Source organism: Dermacentor silvarum, chromosome 4 (genome assembly GCF_013339745.2).
Source record: "Dermacentor silvarum isolate Dsil-2018 chromosome 4, BIME_Dsil_1.4, whole genome shotgun sequence".
Classification (NCBI taxonomy): Eukaryota; Metazoa; Arthropoda; class Arachnida; order Ixodida; family Ixodidae; genus Dermacentor; species Dermacentor silvarum.
This window is the reverse complement of record NC_051157.2, coordinates 50,599,738-50,620,045: the sequence shown is the minus strand read 5'-3', so window position 1 is coordinate 50,620,045 and position 20,308 is coordinate 50,599,738. Positions and strand designations below refer to the sequence as shown.

Below are 20,308 nucleotides of genomic sequence, written 5' to 3'. Positions count from 1 at the left end.
CACGTGCTACTAATGTCCGCCTCATCGAACAACCCAGCTCAATGATAAGAATTGTGTTTCCTGCCACAGACGATTTCTAAAATTTCGGTAAAACTTTAAAATGAACACCCTGTATAACACCTTGTTCTCAGGCACCCTGATCTGGCTTCGAACGGTAGTGCACTGGCCCTTTGAATTATCGTAAAACCTTTCTTTTACAGCGAAACTGTCTATGGTTAGGATCCAGGATTTTATGGCATCCACGCTGCAAAACTTTCCCCTAAAACTCTCCCCTAAAAAGTGAGAGTGAAAGATCCAACAACAAAAGCAAACGCATATTGCCGCTCGCCATGTCTCTCTATGAACGTATGACGTAGTGAATGACGTAGTGATGACGAATGACGAAGCGGAAAGGTTTGGCGCCCCTCGGCGCAGCCGCGCGAACGCGCTCATGCCACACTGCTCACGCGTTCGTCGTGTTCTTCCACAGCTGGCTCGGTTGCCGCTCATCATTCCAGCGTAGAATTTCACTTCTCTTCTGTCGTCGTAATGGAGAAGTCGCGTTAACGGGGGTATGAGCCTTTGCTTAAGGGGGTATGTCCGTCTTACGTGACGGACACAACGCGAATGTGTGTGCGTACTTACCTTCACGACGACCACCGACCAGGACAATAAATGTACCTTTATCCAAAATTCCGTGTCACCTCTGTGTCGTGCGCTAAACAGCTTAATTCTCATCCACCTTCACAGAGTGAAATGGCGCATGAATTTGATATATACACATCGCTGGCTTCTCTATCACGCCTATCTAATATGCTGTGTTTTGCCTAACTTCAGGTTTGACACCTTGCGAGACTCTTCTTGAAAAATCTAGGGGGGGGGGGGGGGGGGGGGGGTGACCTCCGCCCCTTCCCCCGGGCACCCCCCGACTTTAGCCACGCTAGTGAACGCGTGAGCTAGCATAGCGAGTACAAGCTTCCCGAGTGTATGCCTAGGGCCGTATACGCGATGGTCGGTGCGAAAACGTCATATTTACGCCGAAGGACAAGCGAAATATACAGACGGCATACGTTTATTTTATTGCGATAGCAATTTCTTCAAACATCTACAAGCGAGAGGAAATTCACATAAAACAGAATAATTAGTCGAAACACAAATCGATACACCGCAAACAGGTCATAAAAGCTTAGGTACTAGGGAGGCAATCAAAACCTCACGTTTTAATACATTATAAGAGAGTAAGACCAACACTCGCAAACAGCTAGCAAAGGCTCAGGTCAACACATGGTCACGCCTGACCGTCGCTTCGCTGCAACTCGACAGCACACCACTGCGGCCGTATGTACCGTAGTGCCGCCTACTTCTTCACACCAACGTACGAGCAAGTCTTGCCCGCTTTCTTTAGAACTTCAAGCAGCTGTTCAGAACTCAGCGTTGAATCGACAAGGACCCGCTGCTCCTTCAAGTCGATGTCAACCTTGTTTACGCCTTGGTCTGCGGAAATCGAAGCAAGACCAAGAGTTAATCACTTCCGTTTCTCTCGCAAATGGAGCATAGGTACCCACCCCCCAAACTTCTTTTTAACTATTTTTTTTTTTTCTTACCTGCTAGCTTTCCAAGAACCCGCTGCACGGCGCCAGAACAACCCTCGCAGGTCATTTCCACGTGAAATTCGTGCACCTGCGCACGGAGGAAAACATGGGAGGGGCCGCGACGTGTTCGAGATGTGGCGGAATGTGGAAATTCCGCGAGCACGCGCCGTGTGTTAATTACTCTCACACAATCTTCGTAGCACATCCGAACTGCGCGCAACTTGATGCGGAGGACACAGAATGACCGCAGCCGCAGTTACATACCGGCGAGTGTACAGTTACGCGATGCGCATTCCACGGGTCAATGCCGCAAAATTCCTACGCAGAAATGCGATGTGCCAACTACGCTCACCCCTGGCTACAGCACACGTAAACGAAACTACGCTTGGAGTTGTAACGTCAGGTATCTCCTGACATATTTACATATTAAACACACTACCGTTAAGCGACGCGAAGTCCCTAACACAAGCGGTTGCAGTACAACATGTATGCAGACACTTTTATAAGCAAGCACGAATGGCCACCTTTGGCAGTTCGGACGACGTAATATGCGCACAGAGCCTGTAGGAATGTTACATTTGATCGGTGGAAATACGCTTACCTGAGATGCCATATTCTGTGACCGAAGCAGCTGACAAACCGGCCGGCACAACGAAGAGAAGCGACGATCTGAAGTGAAAAAAAAACAAAACAAAAAGACGCTCTTTCAGTGTTGCCAGCGCAATATCAGTACCACGTCAAGCACAGCTTTAGCTCGGCCCCAACTCCGACGCCGCCTATTCAAATACATGTAAAACGTAGACATGCATTTCTGAGATAACCGCTGGGCCGATTTTAATGAAATTTGCGGCATTCGAGAGGAAAAGTTAAATTCTAGTGACTGCTAAAAGCGGAACTTTGATTTATGGCCTGAATTTTTTACAAGGATTTTTATATAACTGTGCGTTTAAAAAAAAAAAATGGAAGCCCGGAGTTTGCAAATTTGTCCCTCTGCATCAAAAACAGATATCGCCGTTCTGTAAATTACATCCATCAAGACATCCAAAGCGGACAAATTTGATATATTAATTTATATCTTACGTGAATTTTTCACAACGTTTAAGAAGGTTTTGTAAAACTGCTACGCAGATCTTAATGGTGAAATTGAGAACCGTGTATAATACACCAAATTTGTCTGCTTTAGATGTGCTATTAGATAAAATTTACAGAATTGCTATATCGTTTTTATAGCTGAGTTACAGAGTTGTAAACATGATAGTTTCATTTGCTTAAAGTTTTTGACAATTTTTATTTTAAAAAAAACGGCCTAAATAAAAAATCCGCTTCCAATAGTCACTAGATTTTAACTTTTTCTTTTAAATGCATAATCTGTTGGAAGTCACCAACAGTGACTGTTGGTAGCGAATTTTCGATTTAGCTAGGCCATCAATTTTTCTAATAAAAATCGTTGAACATCGTAAATCTTCCAGAAAACGAAACTATCAATATTATAACTCTGTAACTCGGCAATGAAACACGATATCACAATTCTGTAAATTGCATCTAACAGTAGCTCTAAAGAGGACAAATTTGATGTGTTACACATGGGTCTCAAGTACGCCACTAATATATGAGTAGGACTTTTGCAAAACCCTTGTAAACAATGTAACAAATTCACGTAAGATGCAAATTAATATATCAAATCATCCTCTTTTGATGCTCTAGTGGATGCAGTTTACAAAGCTGCGATATCTGTTCTTGGTGCAAAGCTACGAATTTGTAACTTCGTGCTTCTATTTCTATTATTTTTTTTTTCAGACTTATGCTTCCAACTTCCTGTCTCAAGGGCAACAAATTTCGTTAAACTCGGCCAAGGGGCTATCTCAGACAAGCATTTCGGCGTTTTAAATGTATTTGAATAGGCGGCATCGGCATTAGGCCCGAGCTAAAGCTTCTTCTTAATTGCCAGCGCATTCACGCCCCTTTTGAACTCTCAACGAGCACTTTCACAAGAATCCGCGTAAACGGCAGAAAGATAGTCTGGATTCTGCGCAAATAAAGTGAAGGCAGATAGAATGATGTATGTACGCAGTGCCCTCCGGCTTGACTGTAGGCTATAGGATAGCAGAAATAAGATAGCTGAACGAGTACTACAGTGATAAAGAAAAGTTTTGCTGCGCTGTGAAAATTGCAATTTTGATAGCATCATAACATTAACACCACCAAGCAATATTGCTGTACCAAGTATTTTATAAAGCTTTCGCAAATTGTACGATCACCTGCGTGAAGATGTCAATTCCATTGCATGAATTATGCGATACCATATACATACACTCATGCACGTACTACTAAATGTTCCAAAAATTAAAACTTACTCTCGCGCGCGATAACCAAATCGCTAATTGTAAAAACCTAAATGGCAAAAAAGATCACGAAGCTACAACAGTTCAACATTATCGGAAAACAAGAAAAAAAATGTGTCTCGCGTGATGCATCAGGCAGACATATTGTATATACACAATCTTCCTGTCAAATCTCAACCGAAATCGATGGCGAATTAATAACTGCGCGCTCTCCGAGTCGACTGTATACACTTTGATAAACTGATTCAACGTTGAAAGGTACTAACTGGTAAGTGAACGGAAATTACCTTTTGGTTCTCCACAAATGCGAAGAGCCTTTGGCGAGTCGCGTGCTCCAACGACGCGTACTAGCGTGGCCCCGCTCGTCTTGGGGAATGAGAAAGCTGAAGAAAGCGAGGGCAGCGAACGGTGGCGTCCTCTCTGACTCAGCCCCATGCGACTCCCTTGCGCAACTCTTCGCAATGCAAGCAGACGACAGCGTGCCTTCCAATAAGGAAGTTACGGCGGCGGCAGCATTCCAGCTTCTTTTCAAAACTCAATCCGGGCCTGTACGACTTGCATTTGGTAATAACGACGCTTGCTTACATCAAACAATGGCTTATTTTTTCCCGCCTCGAAATTGTAATGCGAAGCATTCTTTGTGAACTTCAGGCATTTTGAATCTATCTATCTATCTATCTATCTATCTATCTATCTATCTATCTATCTATCTATCTATCTATCTATCTATCTATCTATCTATCTATCTATCCATCCATCCTCCTACGTCGTGATGCCGTGGTCGTTTCTTCAACTAGATATACGTCATGGGGTGGCATGGCATGCATGCATACATTGCATGAATGAGACGTCATGAGATCAGTGACATGACATATTTGTCATGACACGATGCCACGGCATAAATGTCATGAATGTCATAATGCCGTCGTGGTAGTTTCTTTAACTCAATGTATATCAGGATATGAATTAAATGCATGCGTGACCTTACATGGATGACATGACATTAGTGTCATGACATGAATGACATGGATTTCATGACATGTTATGTGTGCCATGACATGAAGGACAGGACAAACATGCGCATGTCATGATTATTTATTTATTTATTTATTTATTTATTTATTTATTTATTTATGTTTATTTATTTATTTATTCATACTGTCAACCCTTTGGCAGGGTTATTACAGGAGTGGGGTTTTGAAGATAGAATACGCATAAACAATAATAATTGGCACGAGCAAGAAAACAGTTGGCTAAAGTGCAGACAAAAACGAAGAAAGAGAAGGCATGCATGCACAATGCGTAGTGCTAGTGTAAGCTAGCAGTTGACATAATACAAACATAAACAGCTTTATAAATTAGAGAATGAATACAGCAGTAAGTACAAATATAATAATGAGATGCGCACCATTAGAGAAAATCCTTTACAAGGATATGGTAAACATGAATACGATACGCGTATACAAGCGCATCAGTACGTGTAAACTAACTGTTCTTTGTAATAGTTCTAGAAAGCCATCTATTGTATGCTGCTGTACTATAAGCCGGACTATTCCATTCTCGTATGGATCTAGGGAAAAAATAATAGATTGTGTTGTTGTCGCGCGAATATCTTGCAGTGTGAGATCATGCGTCGTGCTTCAATGCATCAATGACACCACATCAAATGTAAGTGCAAGTGTGAGATCATGCATCAATACCATCACATGCTTGTCATGGCATGTATGTCATGACATTAACGACAAGGCATGCATGAACATGTCATTCCATGTCATAAATGAGATGACTATAATGGATTGAATGACATGACATGCATTTATTTAACTGGATATATTCCGCATATGCGTGCCATGGCATGCATCTTTTACATTAATGACACGTCATGACATGTATGATGACACGTCATGACATGTATGTCATAAAATGACTCGCATGAATGTCGTGGTCTGATGTCAAGCCATGGTCGACATCATTCTCATGGATGTCATGACATGCGTGACAAGAATGAGATAAATTCATGACTTGTATGAATGCATGCACGACGTGACATTACCATGACAACTTATGCCGACCGAGTGGACCAAGTTGTCTACTAACTTGGGCCAATGACTACGTTCACTGTGATGACTATGACTATGTTGACTATATGTTCGTGATGTCGTGATGGTCGTTGCATTGTCATTACAGCTTCGTAATCCGTCTCTCGCCTCTAATTCTCGCGTGCCATACGCGTCCGAGCCAGGTGGCACGCGTAACAAGATCCTGGCTTCTCGGCAGCAGAACACCGGGTGGTGGTTGCATCCGTTCAAACAGCGATTGAAAAGCACGTTTCCCATGAGCGTCGATTTTCGAGCGCCGGACAGCAACGTGCCGTGCCGCCTCCTAGTTCCTCCCAAAGCTCGAACCGGGCTTTCACGGCCCCTCTCGACGTTACCAGGCCGCTTAATCAAACATCGAGGCATGCTCTTTCCTGGTGCACGTAGTGTCCGAGCATGACAATGCTGCATCGAATTCCACAAGGCAGCGTTATCACGGCTCGACCAAGGCTATAGCAGTTGCACCACGCCACTCGTCCGAATGGCTATAAGAGGACACGGGCTTCAGGTTGTACGACAGTATCGCCGTCAAGTCGCCCGTTTGTGTACTCTAAGTGACACCACATGATGCCGCCAGTGGGCATTTAGTTTCTGCGTTCCTTACCCGTCTCGCACCTCCATGACGCTCGTTTACATCAATTCGATCGTTCGTAGAAGTCATGAAATCACCGTTACCGCCGCCGCCGTCTGCCTGCTGTCGTCACACACACGCAATCGCGTTAATTCTAGTTCACTGTACTCGCGTCACACACACAAATAACAGATTGATACAAACACATTGGTCAACCTTGTAACGCTTTGCCGAATCCCAGACGATGTTGCATAGCGGGTTGCCATGCAAAATGTTTCGCATGACATCGCTTCCCACAGTGCGTGGGACCTTCTTTTTTTTTTTCTTCTTCTTCTTTTTCGCTTTAGTTTTTCGCATAACCTTAGCTATATAGTCGCTTTATTTTCATATCAGTTATACAGAGTGCAATAAAACGTTACACATGATTTTTGTGTTGGTACGTGCGGTGCGTGCGCGCATGTCTGTGAGCGTGCGTGTGGGGAGGGGTAGAGGGAAAGATTTGTCATGCTCTGATGACATTTAGCAAGGCGTATAGGGCGCAATAGATGCAGTCGCAGGGAGCATCTATACACGCCTGAGCCGGCATTTTTGAAGCATACAGGAACAAGTTCACTGATATCCGGTTGCACTGATCAGACTCATTGCCTGTCTTACATAGTTGCCAAAATGGCGTCGTGTCCGCTACGTGCCCTTATACATCGCGCAATACACGAGTCGCTACAAAAACAAAAAGCTAAAGACGTAACATCACAATGATGCGGCGGCATGCAGTGCCGCGGAGACAACTCATGTTGCGCATTTCTTCTTAAATCTCCTTAATATTTTGTAATTTTCGCTCCCCACACGCAAGCTACCTCCTCTTGCGTGCACTGCATACTGCAAGAAGTGCGAAAGTGCTCCACACCGACTTATACACTGGCTCGAGGTGTCATTTCGACAGGCACGAATAATACATGGAACAATTCCCCCCCCCCCCCCCCCCCCCCCACACACACACACACACGTACGTTTTTCCCAAGCTTGTTCTCCCTGTCGACCTGTCGAATATTATCCTTCAAGATAGCGTATTGTGGAGAAATATTCTGTGTGCCTCCACTTCATGACCTCCGAGATTAAGGGAAATGTCATGACAAATCATGTATGCCCCATGTCAAGTCATCTTAATATTAGAGGCATAGCCTCCAAGATTTGCGTTAGACCAATCATTTTTAGGCCACAATCTTTGCACTAAATGTAGAAGAAAAAAAAAAAGGACACCTCTCTGGCACGATCTCCCAAGCAAGCCAACCTGAATCAGTCTCTCTTGAGTTGCGCCTCTTTCCAATAATTTCAATATTGTGGAAGAAACAGTACTTGGAAGTATCAATAGCCCTAGTGTAGGCGTGTGCGTACGGTCGGTAAAAAGTTAGGTGCGTTCACAATAATATCGAAGTGCATGCTCATGCCCTCTGACCCACGTCTCAATTATTTTTCGCGAATATATATACATTAAATATTGCGCCGCCACCTATTTTTAAGAAAACAAAAATTCATGCATTGTAACACGTGCACAATCCACAAATATTTTCGTTCGTAAGAACTCTTTGTAAATGGCTGACTGCTCTCGCTGCACGACACGTTCGCTGTCGTGATTGGCAGGTTCGCCGCTCTTACGAATCATTCTGTCGTGCGACCTGCTTTGCGGGTGCTGGCCCGTTGAGGTCGCCGAGAATGTCTACCAAAAACATCCAAGCATGTGCTTCACTACTGCCCATTTCCTTCCCTACTCCCATGACCATGACTGAGCAAATTTGGCAGTGTATTGGTGCAGAAGCGGTAAGAAGTACAAAGCGCCAAGGGCTGCAGTTTTATGCTTATTCACATTACTCCACTCAGCACATTCCCGAAATTCACTTGCTCTTCGCATGTCTATATAAAGCTCACAGTGTCAAACGGATGACCTTTATTGTTTCAATGGTTCGTCTTTTCCCGAAATCACTCACAACGCAACAAGTGTATTTACAGAAACAATCGCGCCGCTTCAATGCGGTCATCAGCGGAAGAAAAGAACACCGCCATCCTCCCTCAGTGTGCTATGGCACCCGGTTACCATGGAGGGCACGGGGGCTTGCAGGACTGAAGGTATGCATCGAGCTCGCCAGTGGACGGACGCATCAGCGCTGCGTACACGGTCAGCTGAAATGGAATCGGCAGTTTCGAGTCAGCATTCGGAGCGCAATTATGACGTTAGACAGAGGAGCACTATAGAGATGTAAGGGCCGGGGGAAAAAAAAAAACGGTTTTTTCGTGCTTTTTTTTTTTTTTTCTTCGTTCTTTTCTTTTCCCCCAGAACAGAGAAAGTGGAAAATAACATTACAATTTCTACATATACAGTAGTGTACTTGCCATTCTCTGCTGTGCTGCATATACGACACTAAAGCGACGACGTCGACAAGAAAACGGCAGCATAGTTTTCAAGCGTCTTCATTATATGTTTTCGGTTTCCTTTTGAAAGCGTAGCGTAGCTAGCTTTCAAACGTAGCGTTATACAGGACGGCCTCTGGCTTTTGGTCCAGGACTGGTGTCTGGGACTCTTGGAAGCCCGTGGAACCTTCAACCAGGTGGCAATGCCTTGCACTAAAAATCAGCCGCTTAATTACTCTTATAGCTTCTAAGCTGCCTCTATGCATCTATGCTGCTTCTAGGCTGCTTCTATAGCTTCGCCATCCGCCAGTTGTGAATGAAACTGGTCTTTGCTTGGAAAAGTTCATGCTAAGCTTCGCAATAGACTCAAATGTTAGCGTGATCGAAAACTGGTCTGCGTACAATCATATTTGAATGTGAAAGCAGCCGTGATCGATTATAATGTGAGTGTGTCCAGCGAGTGTACCTCGGACACTGCGTGACCGTTTTTTCAACTATCAGATTAGCAATCGTTCGCAGAAGAGAACAAGGCGTTCACTCCTTTGTGTTCACGTTCACCGAGTAATTATCGCATGCATTTAAGGATAATTATTCGTTTTGCTCGAATAGTAAATATAAGCTATTTTTTACTGGAGCTTGAATTTTTCTGAGAATTTCTAAAATTTTCCTGTAAAAAAAAACGAAAGAAATACCGGTTTCTTTCCTCTCACTCAAAATTTAGGAAAAGTTTGCATCTCTACCCAGGACACGTGTAAAAGCGGCGTTCTTACCATATTGATAACGGGCTTTGTGCCCAAGACGTCGTAGAGGCCCCCGAAGCCAAGGCTCTGCGAAAAACAATAGAAGTTACTCTAAATGAGCGCTGCTGTATAGAGATGCATAACCGCCACGCCCACGTTAGATGCCATGAAGTCATTCCATTCAAATACACGAGTCTCGTTTTACGTATACATATATGTATAGCTTGTGTATAGCTACAACGGTGACAAAACCAGAGCGTACTTTCTAAAGCAGCACGGCGGCCGCGTTTCGATGCGTACGAAACGCACAAAAAAGACCGTGCGCCGTACACTATACGCGCCTCATAATCATATCATGGTTTTGGCACTTAGAACCTCAGAATTTAATTTTTCTAAAGCAGTGTTTCTCAAACTGTGCATGGGTCACGATTCCTCCGAGGTTCACGCCAGATTCAGTTTGGAGTCGGCGAACTGTTCCGACAGGCTCTGCTCTGGTGAACAACTCCGGTTATTATATACATGCGTGTGTGCGCGTGAGCGTGTGTGCATGTGTGCATGTGTGTAGCATCGGATATAACATGTGTACGTAGCATCGCGAAAAGCTAGGTGGTTCAGTTGGTGCTAAAAGGGCGGGCGGACGTCCGATGCAGTATACGTTATATTCCTTGAGGGTCGCAGCGCAAAGAGTTAAAGAACCACTATACTAGCATCCAGAATTAATCCAGTTGCCACAGAATGCCTTCTTTTATTTCTTTTTTCACGGTATACGCTCTGCCCACGGCCTGTCCGCCGGATGTCCCCCAGACGCCACGCGCTTCGCATGCACGCCAACTACATACCTGTTGCGTCAGGCTCCTCATGCAGTGCATTCCGGGGCCGCGCCGGTCGTCGTACGACGGCGGAGGCTTCCAGTGGTCGTAGTTGGTCTGCAGAACGAACCATTTGTCCGCTGCGTCCGACAGCGTGTACACGTCCGCTTCGTCGCTGTTCCTATCCCGCGTGATGATGGCGCCCTGTCGAGAATGTGCGCGCGTATGAGTACAGACCCTTGCTGGAAGGGCGAACAGTGTATTCTTTGCGAAGAATAACAGTGGTTTCTGCGCTCTGGGATGTGACGACACGATCAAGGGTATGTCGAGAACTTATGAATTTCGAAGGGCAGGCGTTCGACGCAGCCAGCCAGCGCGATCCCGTTTTTCAAAAGCTTTAAGTAACGCCGGCCTCCTAGATGGCTTCACAGTCAGAGAATGCAGAAGCTTTGTGCTGTCTATAGATGTGATCAGGAGGTACGGCGCGCGGCGCCGCAATGAAGGCTGGACTATTGCGAGCGCATCTGGCAAGCCCAAACCTCACAGTTCAGAAAGTACGTGTGTTATGTTGCTCTTCGTTGCTTAAGTCGTATTTATTGTTTTATTAAGCGAGGAATGAAGCACGACAGGTCACAGCCTCAGCGGCTGCACATATAAGAAATGCGTGCAGTTTTAGAGCCATTGCGCTTATTCAACCAAGTCGGTGAGCTACAAGAAAAGCTAGGGGATTTGCGGAATTGGCCAATCACTTTATGCGCGCAAAATTCATGGATTTCAGGCCTCAGCTGACTAGGCTTTCTCAATGTTTGCAGTCTCCCAAAGCGATCACGGATACCTGCAGCCTCTAGTAGTGCCGAAGCTTCATTGCCACTGGGGGAGCCATATGCACTTCAGAATTGTTATCACAATTATCAATATCGCTATTACCAAAGCAATGAAACAGACGGAACAGGGACTTTTGCCCAATGTAGCGTTGCGTGCAATGTGCACATTACAGTGGGCTTGTCAATGGGCACCTGACATTCGATAATGTGGGGCAAAATGTGAAAAAGAATTAAAAGAAAATAGGCTGACAGCAGGAACTCACTTTTTTTTCCAGATCGCTACAGTTAAGTGGTCAGCTATACAGAAGTGGAACAGTGCTGCCGCGCACTCCACTTTAAGTCCGTCAACAGGCCCATTCGAAAACCACCAGGGCATTCAACCATGGTCATCTTACCTCGCCTGGTCTGGTGCCTCCTAAGATGAAGTAGACGGGGGCAATTAGCTTGGAAGTCGAAAGCATCGCCTTGGCCGTGTCGTAGCTGGTCTCGTTCTCCATCAGCTGTCTGGTGAGGAAGCCTACCCAATGCTGACTGTGGTCACCGAGGATCCATTCCAGCAGTCCTGCAAAGCACGCCCTCACGGTTTTGCATACATGTATATACGCCATGGTCGTCAGCTGCATGTCACCTACGTACCCGCATATGCCCGCTATTAGGTATACATTAGGGATAAACAGTCGTCCAACTGTGCATCTAGACCTAACGGTAGAATGACAAGTCGGGGGTCATTGGCTCAGTCAAAGAGAAACGGATGTTTCGCGATCCATGCATACATAAAATATGACTTCGTAAGATCTCTAATTGTGCACGTGCTGCTTAGTAATGGAACGTGTAATAAATGTCAGAGTTCGACACAGTTAACTGTTCGCATGGACAGTAAGTTCTTTACAACTCTGACCATTTTTACACGTTCGTAGGGCCATACTTGCGCACAGATTATTTGGGCACAAGAGGTATCCTCACGCAACCGCATAAACAAATCAATAAGCGACAATGTCCACGGCAGCATTACCATTCACGTCAGGTTCAAAATGAAGCAATGTTTTTCAGAGTACAGGAAGCTAGCTTTTCCTCATTTTGCGATAGTAAGCGAAACTCACCAATAAATCCTCCATTCAGATTGAACCGTTCGTTGACTGTCATCGAAAACGCACCCTGCAAACGTACAATAATAGGACATGTAGACTTTATTTAACTCGTGGACGCCGTAAGAGTCTGGTACAAGTCGGATAAGTTACACTTAGACCAATGTAACAGCTAACGATGAATCATGGCACGCAAAGAAAGAGTAACATTTAAGTTATTCGGTTTGAAAATTGCAGCGCAAGGCAGGTGCAAGCTGTGTACCTGCTTCACGCCGGTCAAGATACCCAAGTATCCCGCGAAGCTCACGGCTTTGAACACCGTCTTTTGGGACCTCTGGAAATCCAGCTTAATGACCGTCGGCCTCAACACTTCCGTCATGGCCCACGTGTGGTTTTGTGAGTCCCATCTGCAAAAGCAAGGGCGAGAACATTTACTACTCTTGAGATTAACTGACCTGAATAGCTTAAGTGCATCCGACGCGAGAATTTTTCAGTCCAGAAATAAGGTACTTGCCCAAGAAATAGTCCGAAATCCATATTTCGTGCGTGGTATATCTCACCTATAGCAGAGAGGAACAAACGTCTCAGAAAATCGCTTACAGGCGTGCTTGTTGAAATAAAAACACATGCGACAAAAAAAAAAAAATGGGGGGGGGGGGGGGGGGGGGGAGAAAAAGGCTTGCTTCATCACTTATTCAACTTCGAAGACCGGTTTGTCGCAACATATGGTCAGAGGCCACGTTACCATTTACGTCAATAGGGATACGCTCATTGGTTACAAGGACACCCGCACTAAATCGTATCGACATGTCGTTTTTTTTTTTTTTTTTTTTTTCAGAACTCATCCTCACTTCGTGTTAAAGTCCATAACGGCAGATTTTAGGAATATATTTAGCGAGGTCGAACTCACCGTTCGCATCTTGAGCAACAATGGACGTGCATACAGTGAAGAATTCGTAGAACACGTTGTACAGCACAACTTCGCCTTTGAAAGATGAGTAAAGCAGTTGTTAGTGGATTTCTCAAATTAAAAACATCGTGGTGCTACATTTAAGAGATGGAATGACGAACATCAATACCATGCTTACCTAAGGGCAAACCTGTTATTTCCGAAAGTGACTTCATCTCCTCGGTGAATTGCCAGGGCAAAGTACTGAGAAGCTTTGGCTGAACACAAAAAAGGGAAGAAGTTGAACGCGTACTTTATACGTGGTGTTAGTTTGTCCTAATCGCCCAGTTCGCGGTTCGTTTAGCCATTTTGGTAGAAAAAGATTTTACGATACCATTTCTGTGTCAATCAGCTTCAGGACTCTATCGCCCAGAACGTCCACAGTTAAATTCTTCAGAGCTTCATGCATTTTGTACACCTGAAATCGCATCACATGTCATTAAAAATTAGGTTATGGGGTTAAACTTTTCAAACTGTGCAACTCACTCTCTATTAGAATTGTCATTTCGACCACGTGAAGTTCTTCAACGTGTCTGTAAAGCACTGTATACACGAGTAATTTCGCATTCAGCACCCATCGAAATGCGGCCGAGAATCGAACCTGTGACATCTTGCTCAGATGTAACGCACTCGTGAAATCGCTCGCCAAAGACGGCGAATTTAAAAAAAAATAAATATATGAAAAATAAAAATCGAGGGATGAGTTGGCATGTACGACAGTTCGCAAGCTAAACACAAGCAAGGAATTAGTTGGCTAGCGATTTCCTTATTGGTGCAACCGCGCAACAGCACAAATAGTTTACCGTGACATTGATGGACACTTCAGCATTCCGCGACACCGCAATCAGATACTTCTTTTGCTGTTGTTGTTGAATAAAAACAGATCGCGGTACAACTTAAACGATCGCCGAGTGCACAAAAAAAAAATTCACCGATGATTACGATACTCCATAATGCGGAATTTAAGCGCAGCTCTATACATGTTTTCATTTCGCGATATATTGGCTGGCGCAGACAATCTAGCTGTCTCGTGCGGCACGTTGCAATCGGAGCGAAGTGTGGCGCGACTGCCTTGCTAATCTAGATATCGCGAGAGCCAGCCCGTGGGTGACGCGTGGGCGCGGTTCACAGCAGCCACCACCACAGACAGATCTCCACGACGACGCGTGCTACTCGGGCGCCATCTCGTAGGCATCCTCGCCGCACTAAGCTTTTTTTCACGCTTTCGCCACACCCTCCTCTTCCTCCGCTTTCCTCCTCGCGTCTTTCAGCCCCGCTTCGCTGCGCGTTCGCTTGCATGCTTCGCTTCGTTCGTTCACTCGTTACGAGTGACAACGTCGACGTTCGCCGCAAGAATGGGCACATAAGAGCCGTGCTCTGATAAAAACGATCCCCATATCAAGCTGTCACGTTGCTTACTCACTGAGTCCTTCAGAAGATGGATTACACACAACCAAACACCAGGCACAACCACACATGATAACGCAGTCACCGATTAAACCCCATGCACAAGTCAGTGACTGGCGCGGACAGTCACTGACTGTCCCGAGGAAATGTGAAAATCTGAGTTCTACGCCGCACAGTTTTTGCACCCGTTACTAATAATCTTACCCTAAAGACTGAAAAAAAAAAACGAAAACTGTGCACGAAAGCGAGCTCAAACTACACCTGTAATGAGGGAGGCCGTAGTTGAAAGTACGCGTACGTGTATTAATTCTATAGCCGCCTGATGTATGTACATCGAAGTGTCTGACACGAGAATTTGATAGCAGTGGCTACTGAAGTTTATTTCATACAGTTTTCGCGTGTTCGTGTTTTACTGGCCACAAAAAGTCGCCCTAAAAGAAAACTTCATTTGTCGGCATCAACGATTTGTCAAGGGACGAACCAGCACTGAGGATTCAAAAATGTTTACGATGCAGATCCAGACTCGGGCACTGTATAAGAATGTTACATGACAGAGTTGTGAGAAACTAAAAAAATTATTGGACTGGTCGTTTCAGAGCGTCGTTTCACAGCGGCAGTCGCGCTTCCTTATCGCCAATGGAGTCCCTGTGTGCCCGCAGTGAAGCTTCAATGAGCTTTGAAGCACCACCGGAGGGCTCTGAAACGACCACTCGAATATCACATAAGTGAATGGTTTTCGAAAGATTATACCTCTGTTTCTTTGGCTTTTGCGACTTCGACCCATCTTTCGCGCGGTGGCAAATCCAGGTTTATGACAAAGGATGGCACGACAGAGCTGCAATAGGCAAATGATATAGCTTAACGTGCCGGTGCACGGACTCGAGCGTTGCATGCTTGCACGTTGACACTTCGCTTATTGCTGTAGAGAGAAGAAAAAAGTAGTCAAAAGGCCGATCAGCAAAAAAAAAAAAAAAAAAAAAAAAAAACGCTTCGATGTGGTCAGCTTTGATATGTGACCAGAAAGCTTTTTACCCTTGATTTTACCCCCGATTGGATGCATAGTAACTTAAGCAACATGGACAAGACGGACCGCTTCATGGCGCCGTTTAGCCCAGCTTCATTTTGAACCGCCCTATTACTACGTCACGGGGGAGTTGCACTGCGAGCCACGCTTCGCAGTGCTGCGTGCGCCAGGTATTTCGGTTTACATGGCAGTTTTGAAATGTAGAAACACGGAACTAGACATTTTATGGCGATTCCCCTCAACTTTCCAATATAAGCATGCGTCGTAGTTTGTAACATGGAAGTTGCAGTTCAATTAATAGATAGGTTGCTTTGGTTTTTCTTGCAAATACTGTCCGCCTGTGCAGATAATTCATCGGTAGTGACGTATAATTGGAGTAACTTTTGTACGCTTTCCTTTTAAGCGCTCAAAGTAATTACTTTGCTATACGGTAAATCAATGTGTCCGGTGAAATCCATGCAGTAGGCACAAGGTAGCCGAATTACCTTGAACCTACTGAGTTTCACCGGACACATAGATTTACCGTATGGCCAGGAGCTTTTCCATACAGCAATACAGCACGGATAAAACTTACGGCTGCTATCGAGGGCTTAATTGTCGCATCCGACCCACGTGCACTTGCCGCAGAGTTCCAGATCGAATGCCACAAGATGTCAGACCGTTTATTTATCGGTTAAAATTTAATGGATGTAAATGTTTGTAAAATGGGAACGTACTCGCATATGCAAATGTAAGAATCTTCATGTCACTCCATGCACTTCGCTACACCTTATTCAAGAGAGTGTTACGTTTATTTATTTATTTCCTTCCTTCTATTGTAATAGGGGTTGTACAACTGCTTTGAAATGCTCTTGACACACACACACACACACACACACACACACATACACACACACACACACACATATATATATATATATATATATATATATATATATATATATATATATATATATAGAGAGAGAGAGAGAGATAGGCGTGTGTGTGGGGGGGGGGGGGGGGTTACAAACTTTACGACACATGTTTATATTGGAAAGTTGAAAGGACTCGCCATAAAATGTCTAGTTTCGTGTTTCTACCTTTCAAAACTGCCATGAAAGCCATGTTTAGATATCTTCGCCATTTGTTTCAAGAACGGCTAACATTTATCACCTACCTATTTAGTGGTTCCAAACCATGTTCACACTTGATGTTGTGCTGCAACAAACAAAACAAAAATCAGAGGCAGTAAACTTTGCACGAGCTGTGGACATAGTGATTTGCTGGACAATTTGCCCCTGTTGTGGCGAATCAGTTCTGCGGAAACCCACAAGATGGAGGAAGAAAGTTCACGAAAGGGAGAAACTGTCATCCACCCGGCTGTAGCACGAAGCTTAGTCGGTACTGCGTTAAAGCAGCGTTTCGGTTAGGACCAAAACACTGCTACTATAACGCAGCACTAAGTGCCGACTATAGGTGCCATAAATGCGTATGATATTAGAATGGAGTACCTTAATTCTCGATGTTGCTAAAAAACATGTTGTAATTCGGCAGATGTTCTGATATATATATAGAGTTACGCTGGTGTGTTGCAGTGACATTCACCGGATTGCCGAAGGGGCAATGTCGAAAATTTACGTGCATGTATTGCCTAGAGGCTACGAAATTTACCCAGTTCCCGATTTAGGGCCACTTTGAGTTCAGCTGATGGCTTCTGAATGTCTGATAAATCAACTGTAACCATTATAATAATATTCTCATGAGACCTGCATGTATGTGTATGTGTGCGCGCACGCGCCATAGATGTTTGTTTAGATAAAAACGTGGAGGCTCTCCTCATGCAGTAATTGCCATAGCGGCTTCAAGTAACGACTCAGCCTGGACAAATGTGCTCGTTCATTGTAACAAAAAGCTGACAACCCAAAAAATTATAATAATCTTCTTCAGTCGACATGCTAAACTGAACATATTGCTGCATTAGGATTCTGCATATTTATGCAGAATACTGCCCCCCCCCCCTCCCCCCGAGAAAGAGAGGAAAAAAAAAAAAAAAAAGAGCGCGCTGCAGGAAGTCAAAGGTAGGGTGGATCAAAGGCAACGATGGCGACGTTATCGCGTCGTGCACTCCTTGAACAATAGCCAATAAAATCTGCAGTTCTCGCTTTTTTTTTTCTTCTATTCTTTAAAGAGTTATCTAGCAGGACTCCAGGAGAAAGGAATGCAGATACTCCCCCTAGTTTTGTTCACGCCAAATCAAGTGCACAGCAAGGGCAGGCGCCATCCTGTCCATGTATTATTTTGCACATGAACAAGACATAGCCCATAGCAGCGCCGTATTCGGCTCCTAAAACTTGCCGCATGTGCGTCTTGTCAGACGGTAAAGACGAATTCGTAGCACTGACATTTCCGGTTAGTTTGCACACTCGTTCAAGGACTGTATACGCAGGGAGACTCCGTTGAAGATGTTGTGAAACGCTTTGACTTCACTCAGAAGGGTGGCAGTCTGGGCTAGCTGGTATTTCATATTCTAATGAAAGTAAAAGCGCAAAAGAAGACAGGGCAACAGGAAACATGGAGAGGCGCTTACTTCCAAATGAATTTAACGCAAAAAAAAAAAAAAAAACTATTTTATACGTGTTGCTAGAAAGTAGTATCACAAGGGACACAAAAGCACCACGTGTGGAAACAATATTTTCGCAAAACATGGGGCGTGAGCAAATTAACCCGAAAGCAGGAGCTCAAATAACAGACAATCAATTCAACGAACGCCTATATACTTCATTCCCACTTAACTCATTATAAACCACTAAGGGAGTCCTGTGTTCTCGTCCGGCTTATATGCTAACAATGTTGCCTGTTTTATCACAGCTGTGCAGCAGAACGTGTGATCACCAGAACAACGAAATCAAAGGATCCGTGAAGCTCACGGTGTATGTATACATCTGCTATACAGACGTTCGTTAGGCCTAACGCGCACAAATGCGCGCGGTGAATACTGGCGTAATCCTGCACCTTAAGTAATAGCCATAAGTATACTTATGGCTATTATTTACGGTGCAGGGTCATGCAGTGCACCCGTCGTTGTTCTCTGAATACATTTCACGCCTCGAATAAAACGATCGGATGTTCCATAGGTGAACCAAAGCTGCACTCGGCCGTTGGGCCGGCGAGGTCGATCCGCGTGCGCCTCTCATTCGGCACAAAAACGCGCCAATCCCCTCCCCTTCCCCCCCTACCCGAGAGAGCTGGGAGGCTGCCCTGCTCGGCTGCTCGACCTTGGAGGGCCAGAGAGCCCTCGTGGCCAGGGCACGCGCCGCTGCGGAAGCCACAGGGGTCCCGGACTAGGGACTCCTCCTAGAGTTTGTAAAGGGTCGGCCCTTAAGGCCGTCCCTATCTCTCACTTGTAAATACAGCAAATAAATGTTTTTCACCACCACCACCGCGAACCGGCGGAGCGAGCCAATGCAGCCTGGCGCATGCGCAGTGGTCGTCGAAGCCTTACCTTGCCGGCGTCGTTGGCGCTGACCAGACCGAGGACCGCAAGAAAGACCAGACGGAGGGGCGCCATCGCGGTTCGACACTGAACGGCTGAGCGAGCGGAGCCGCACTTGTTGCAAGCCAAGGCTCGTTAATCAGTGCAACCTTTTTGATAAGGTGTACACGCGCCCACGGAACTCTCCGTCTCGATACCGGCTATCACGCTGCCAGTGAAACCGCATCTGTTTTCTCTCGTGGCTCAACTGTCAGCGAAACAAAAGCTGGCGCGCGTGTCATATTGCTCGCGCGCACGAGCGACGAACAGCCGAAGTGGTCGCTTAATTTCAACTTGCAGTAATCCCAATATCATAGCCGTGCGGCGACGGTCGAGGCTTGCCACGATTTTTAACGCGTTGCCTCATCCAGCCAGCGGTCATTATTTGTATGCCGAATGACCTATACCTCCTTTCTAAGCTGCAACATGAAACGTTTTATAATGCATTTTTCGGGCGTCACGCAGCGTCAGCACGCCCAATGACCGTGTTGCATACGCCGTGATGTAGTCGTGGGTTGTAGTAGGTGGTTATATTAATCGAGTACTACCCGCCTTGGTGGCTTAGGTGTTGCGCTGCTAAACCTGAGGGGGCATGTGATCCAATCCTGGCCGCGGCGGCTGCATTTCGATGGGGGCGAAATGCAGAAACACCCGTGCACCGTGCATTGCGTGCACGTTGCAGAACCCCCCCTATGGAAGGTCAAAATTAATGCGGAGTCCGTGCCTCATAATCATGTCGCGATTTTGGCAAGTAAAACCCCAGAACATATATATTTAACTAATCCAGCTGCATAGACCATATCATGCGCATAAATGCCTTGGATAATAAGAACGTGAACATTTCGTCGCTGCAAATCTATTCCCAGTACGCCGGGCGCCGCCATGCCCACAATGCGCCGCAAGTTATCTAGTGAAGCGATCTAGTGAAGTTGCAGCAACTGCAACGGTGCGACCCGCCTTCATGAATGCAGTTGCG

General features: G+C 45.4%; 2 protein-coding genes across 3 annotated transcripts; both read right to left on the bottom strand.

Annotated features, from left to right (window-relative positions):
* Nucleotides 1-1,035: 1,035 nt before the first annotated feature.
* LOC119450000 (uncharacterized) lies at nucleotides 1,036-4,363 on the bottom strand. Of its 2 annotated transcripts, none has more exons than XM_049665567.1 (4): nucleotides 4,180-4,363; nucleotides 2,173-2,240; nucleotides 1,584-1,659; nucleotides 1,036-1,473 (listed from the first exon to the last, which is right to left on the bottom strand). In XM_049665567.1, exons 1-4 carry the CDS (start codon nucleotides 4,346-4,348, stop codon nucleotides 1,337-1,339), a joined length of 450 nt encoding a protein of 149 aa, XP_049521524.1. In that variant the 5' UTR covers nucleotides 4,349-4,363; the 3' UTR covers nucleotides 1,036-1,336. The 2 variants fall into 2 exon arrangements, with proteins under 2 accessions (XP_049521524.1, XP_037569257.1); XM_037713329.2 differs by having other exon boundaries at nucleotides 4,201-4,363.
* Nucleotides 4,364-8,514: 4,151 nt separating this feature from the next.
* Nucleotides 8,515-19,461, bottom strand: LOC119449998 (acid ceramidase-like). The gene is made up of 13 exons (XM_037713328.2): nucleotides 19,303-19,461; nucleotides 16,978-17,018; nucleotides 15,548-15,632; nucleotides 13,725-13,808; nucleotides 13,530-13,608; nucleotides 13,352-13,426; nucleotides 12,956-13,001; nucleotides 12,704-12,848; nucleotides 12,457-12,511; nucleotides 11,752-11,918; nucleotides 10,563-10,736; nucleotides 9,754-9,810; nucleotides 8,515-8,755 (listed from the first exon to the last, which is right to left on the bottom strand). Exons 1-13 carry the CDS (start codon nucleotides 19,366-19,368, stop codon nucleotides 8,666-8,668), a joined length of 1,164 nt encoding a protein of 387 aa, XP_037569256.1. The 5' UTR covers nucleotides 19,369-19,461; the 3' UTR covers nucleotides 8,515-8,665.
* Nucleotides 19,462-20,308: the final 847 nt, after the last annotated feature.

What these genes read in the sequence shown, in the direction of transcription:
- LOC119450000 (XM_049665567.1), bottom strand. Translation starts at nt 4,348, where the DNA reads ATGGGGCTGAGTCAGAGAGGACGCCACCGTTCGCTGCCCTCGCTTTCT. An exon ending in TAATTTCCGTTCACTTACCA is followed by an intron (nt 2,241 to 4,179) that starts GTTAGTACCTTT and finishes TTTTCACTTCAG; the next exon opens with ATCGTCGCTTCTCTTCGTTG. An exon ending in CACAGAATATGGCATCTCAG is followed by an intron (nt 1,660 to 2,172) that starts GTAAGCGTATTT and finishes CTCCGTGCGCAG; the next exon opens with GTGCACGAATTTCACGTGGA.
- LOC119449998 (XM_037713328.2), bottom strand. Translation starts at nt 19,368, where the DNA reads ATGGCGCCCCTCCGTCTGGTCTTTCTTGCGGTCCTCGGTCTGGTCAGC. An exon ending in GCGCCAACGACGCCGGCAAG is followed by an intron (nt 17,019 to 19,302) that starts GTAAGGCTTCGA and finishes TGTTTGTTGCAG; the next exon opens with CACAACATCAAGTGTGAACA. An exon ending in CAAAAGCCAAAGAAACAGAG is followed by an intron (nt 13,809 to 15,547) that starts GTATAATCTTTC and finishes ATGCGATTTCAG; the next exon opens with GTGTACAAAATGCATGAAGC.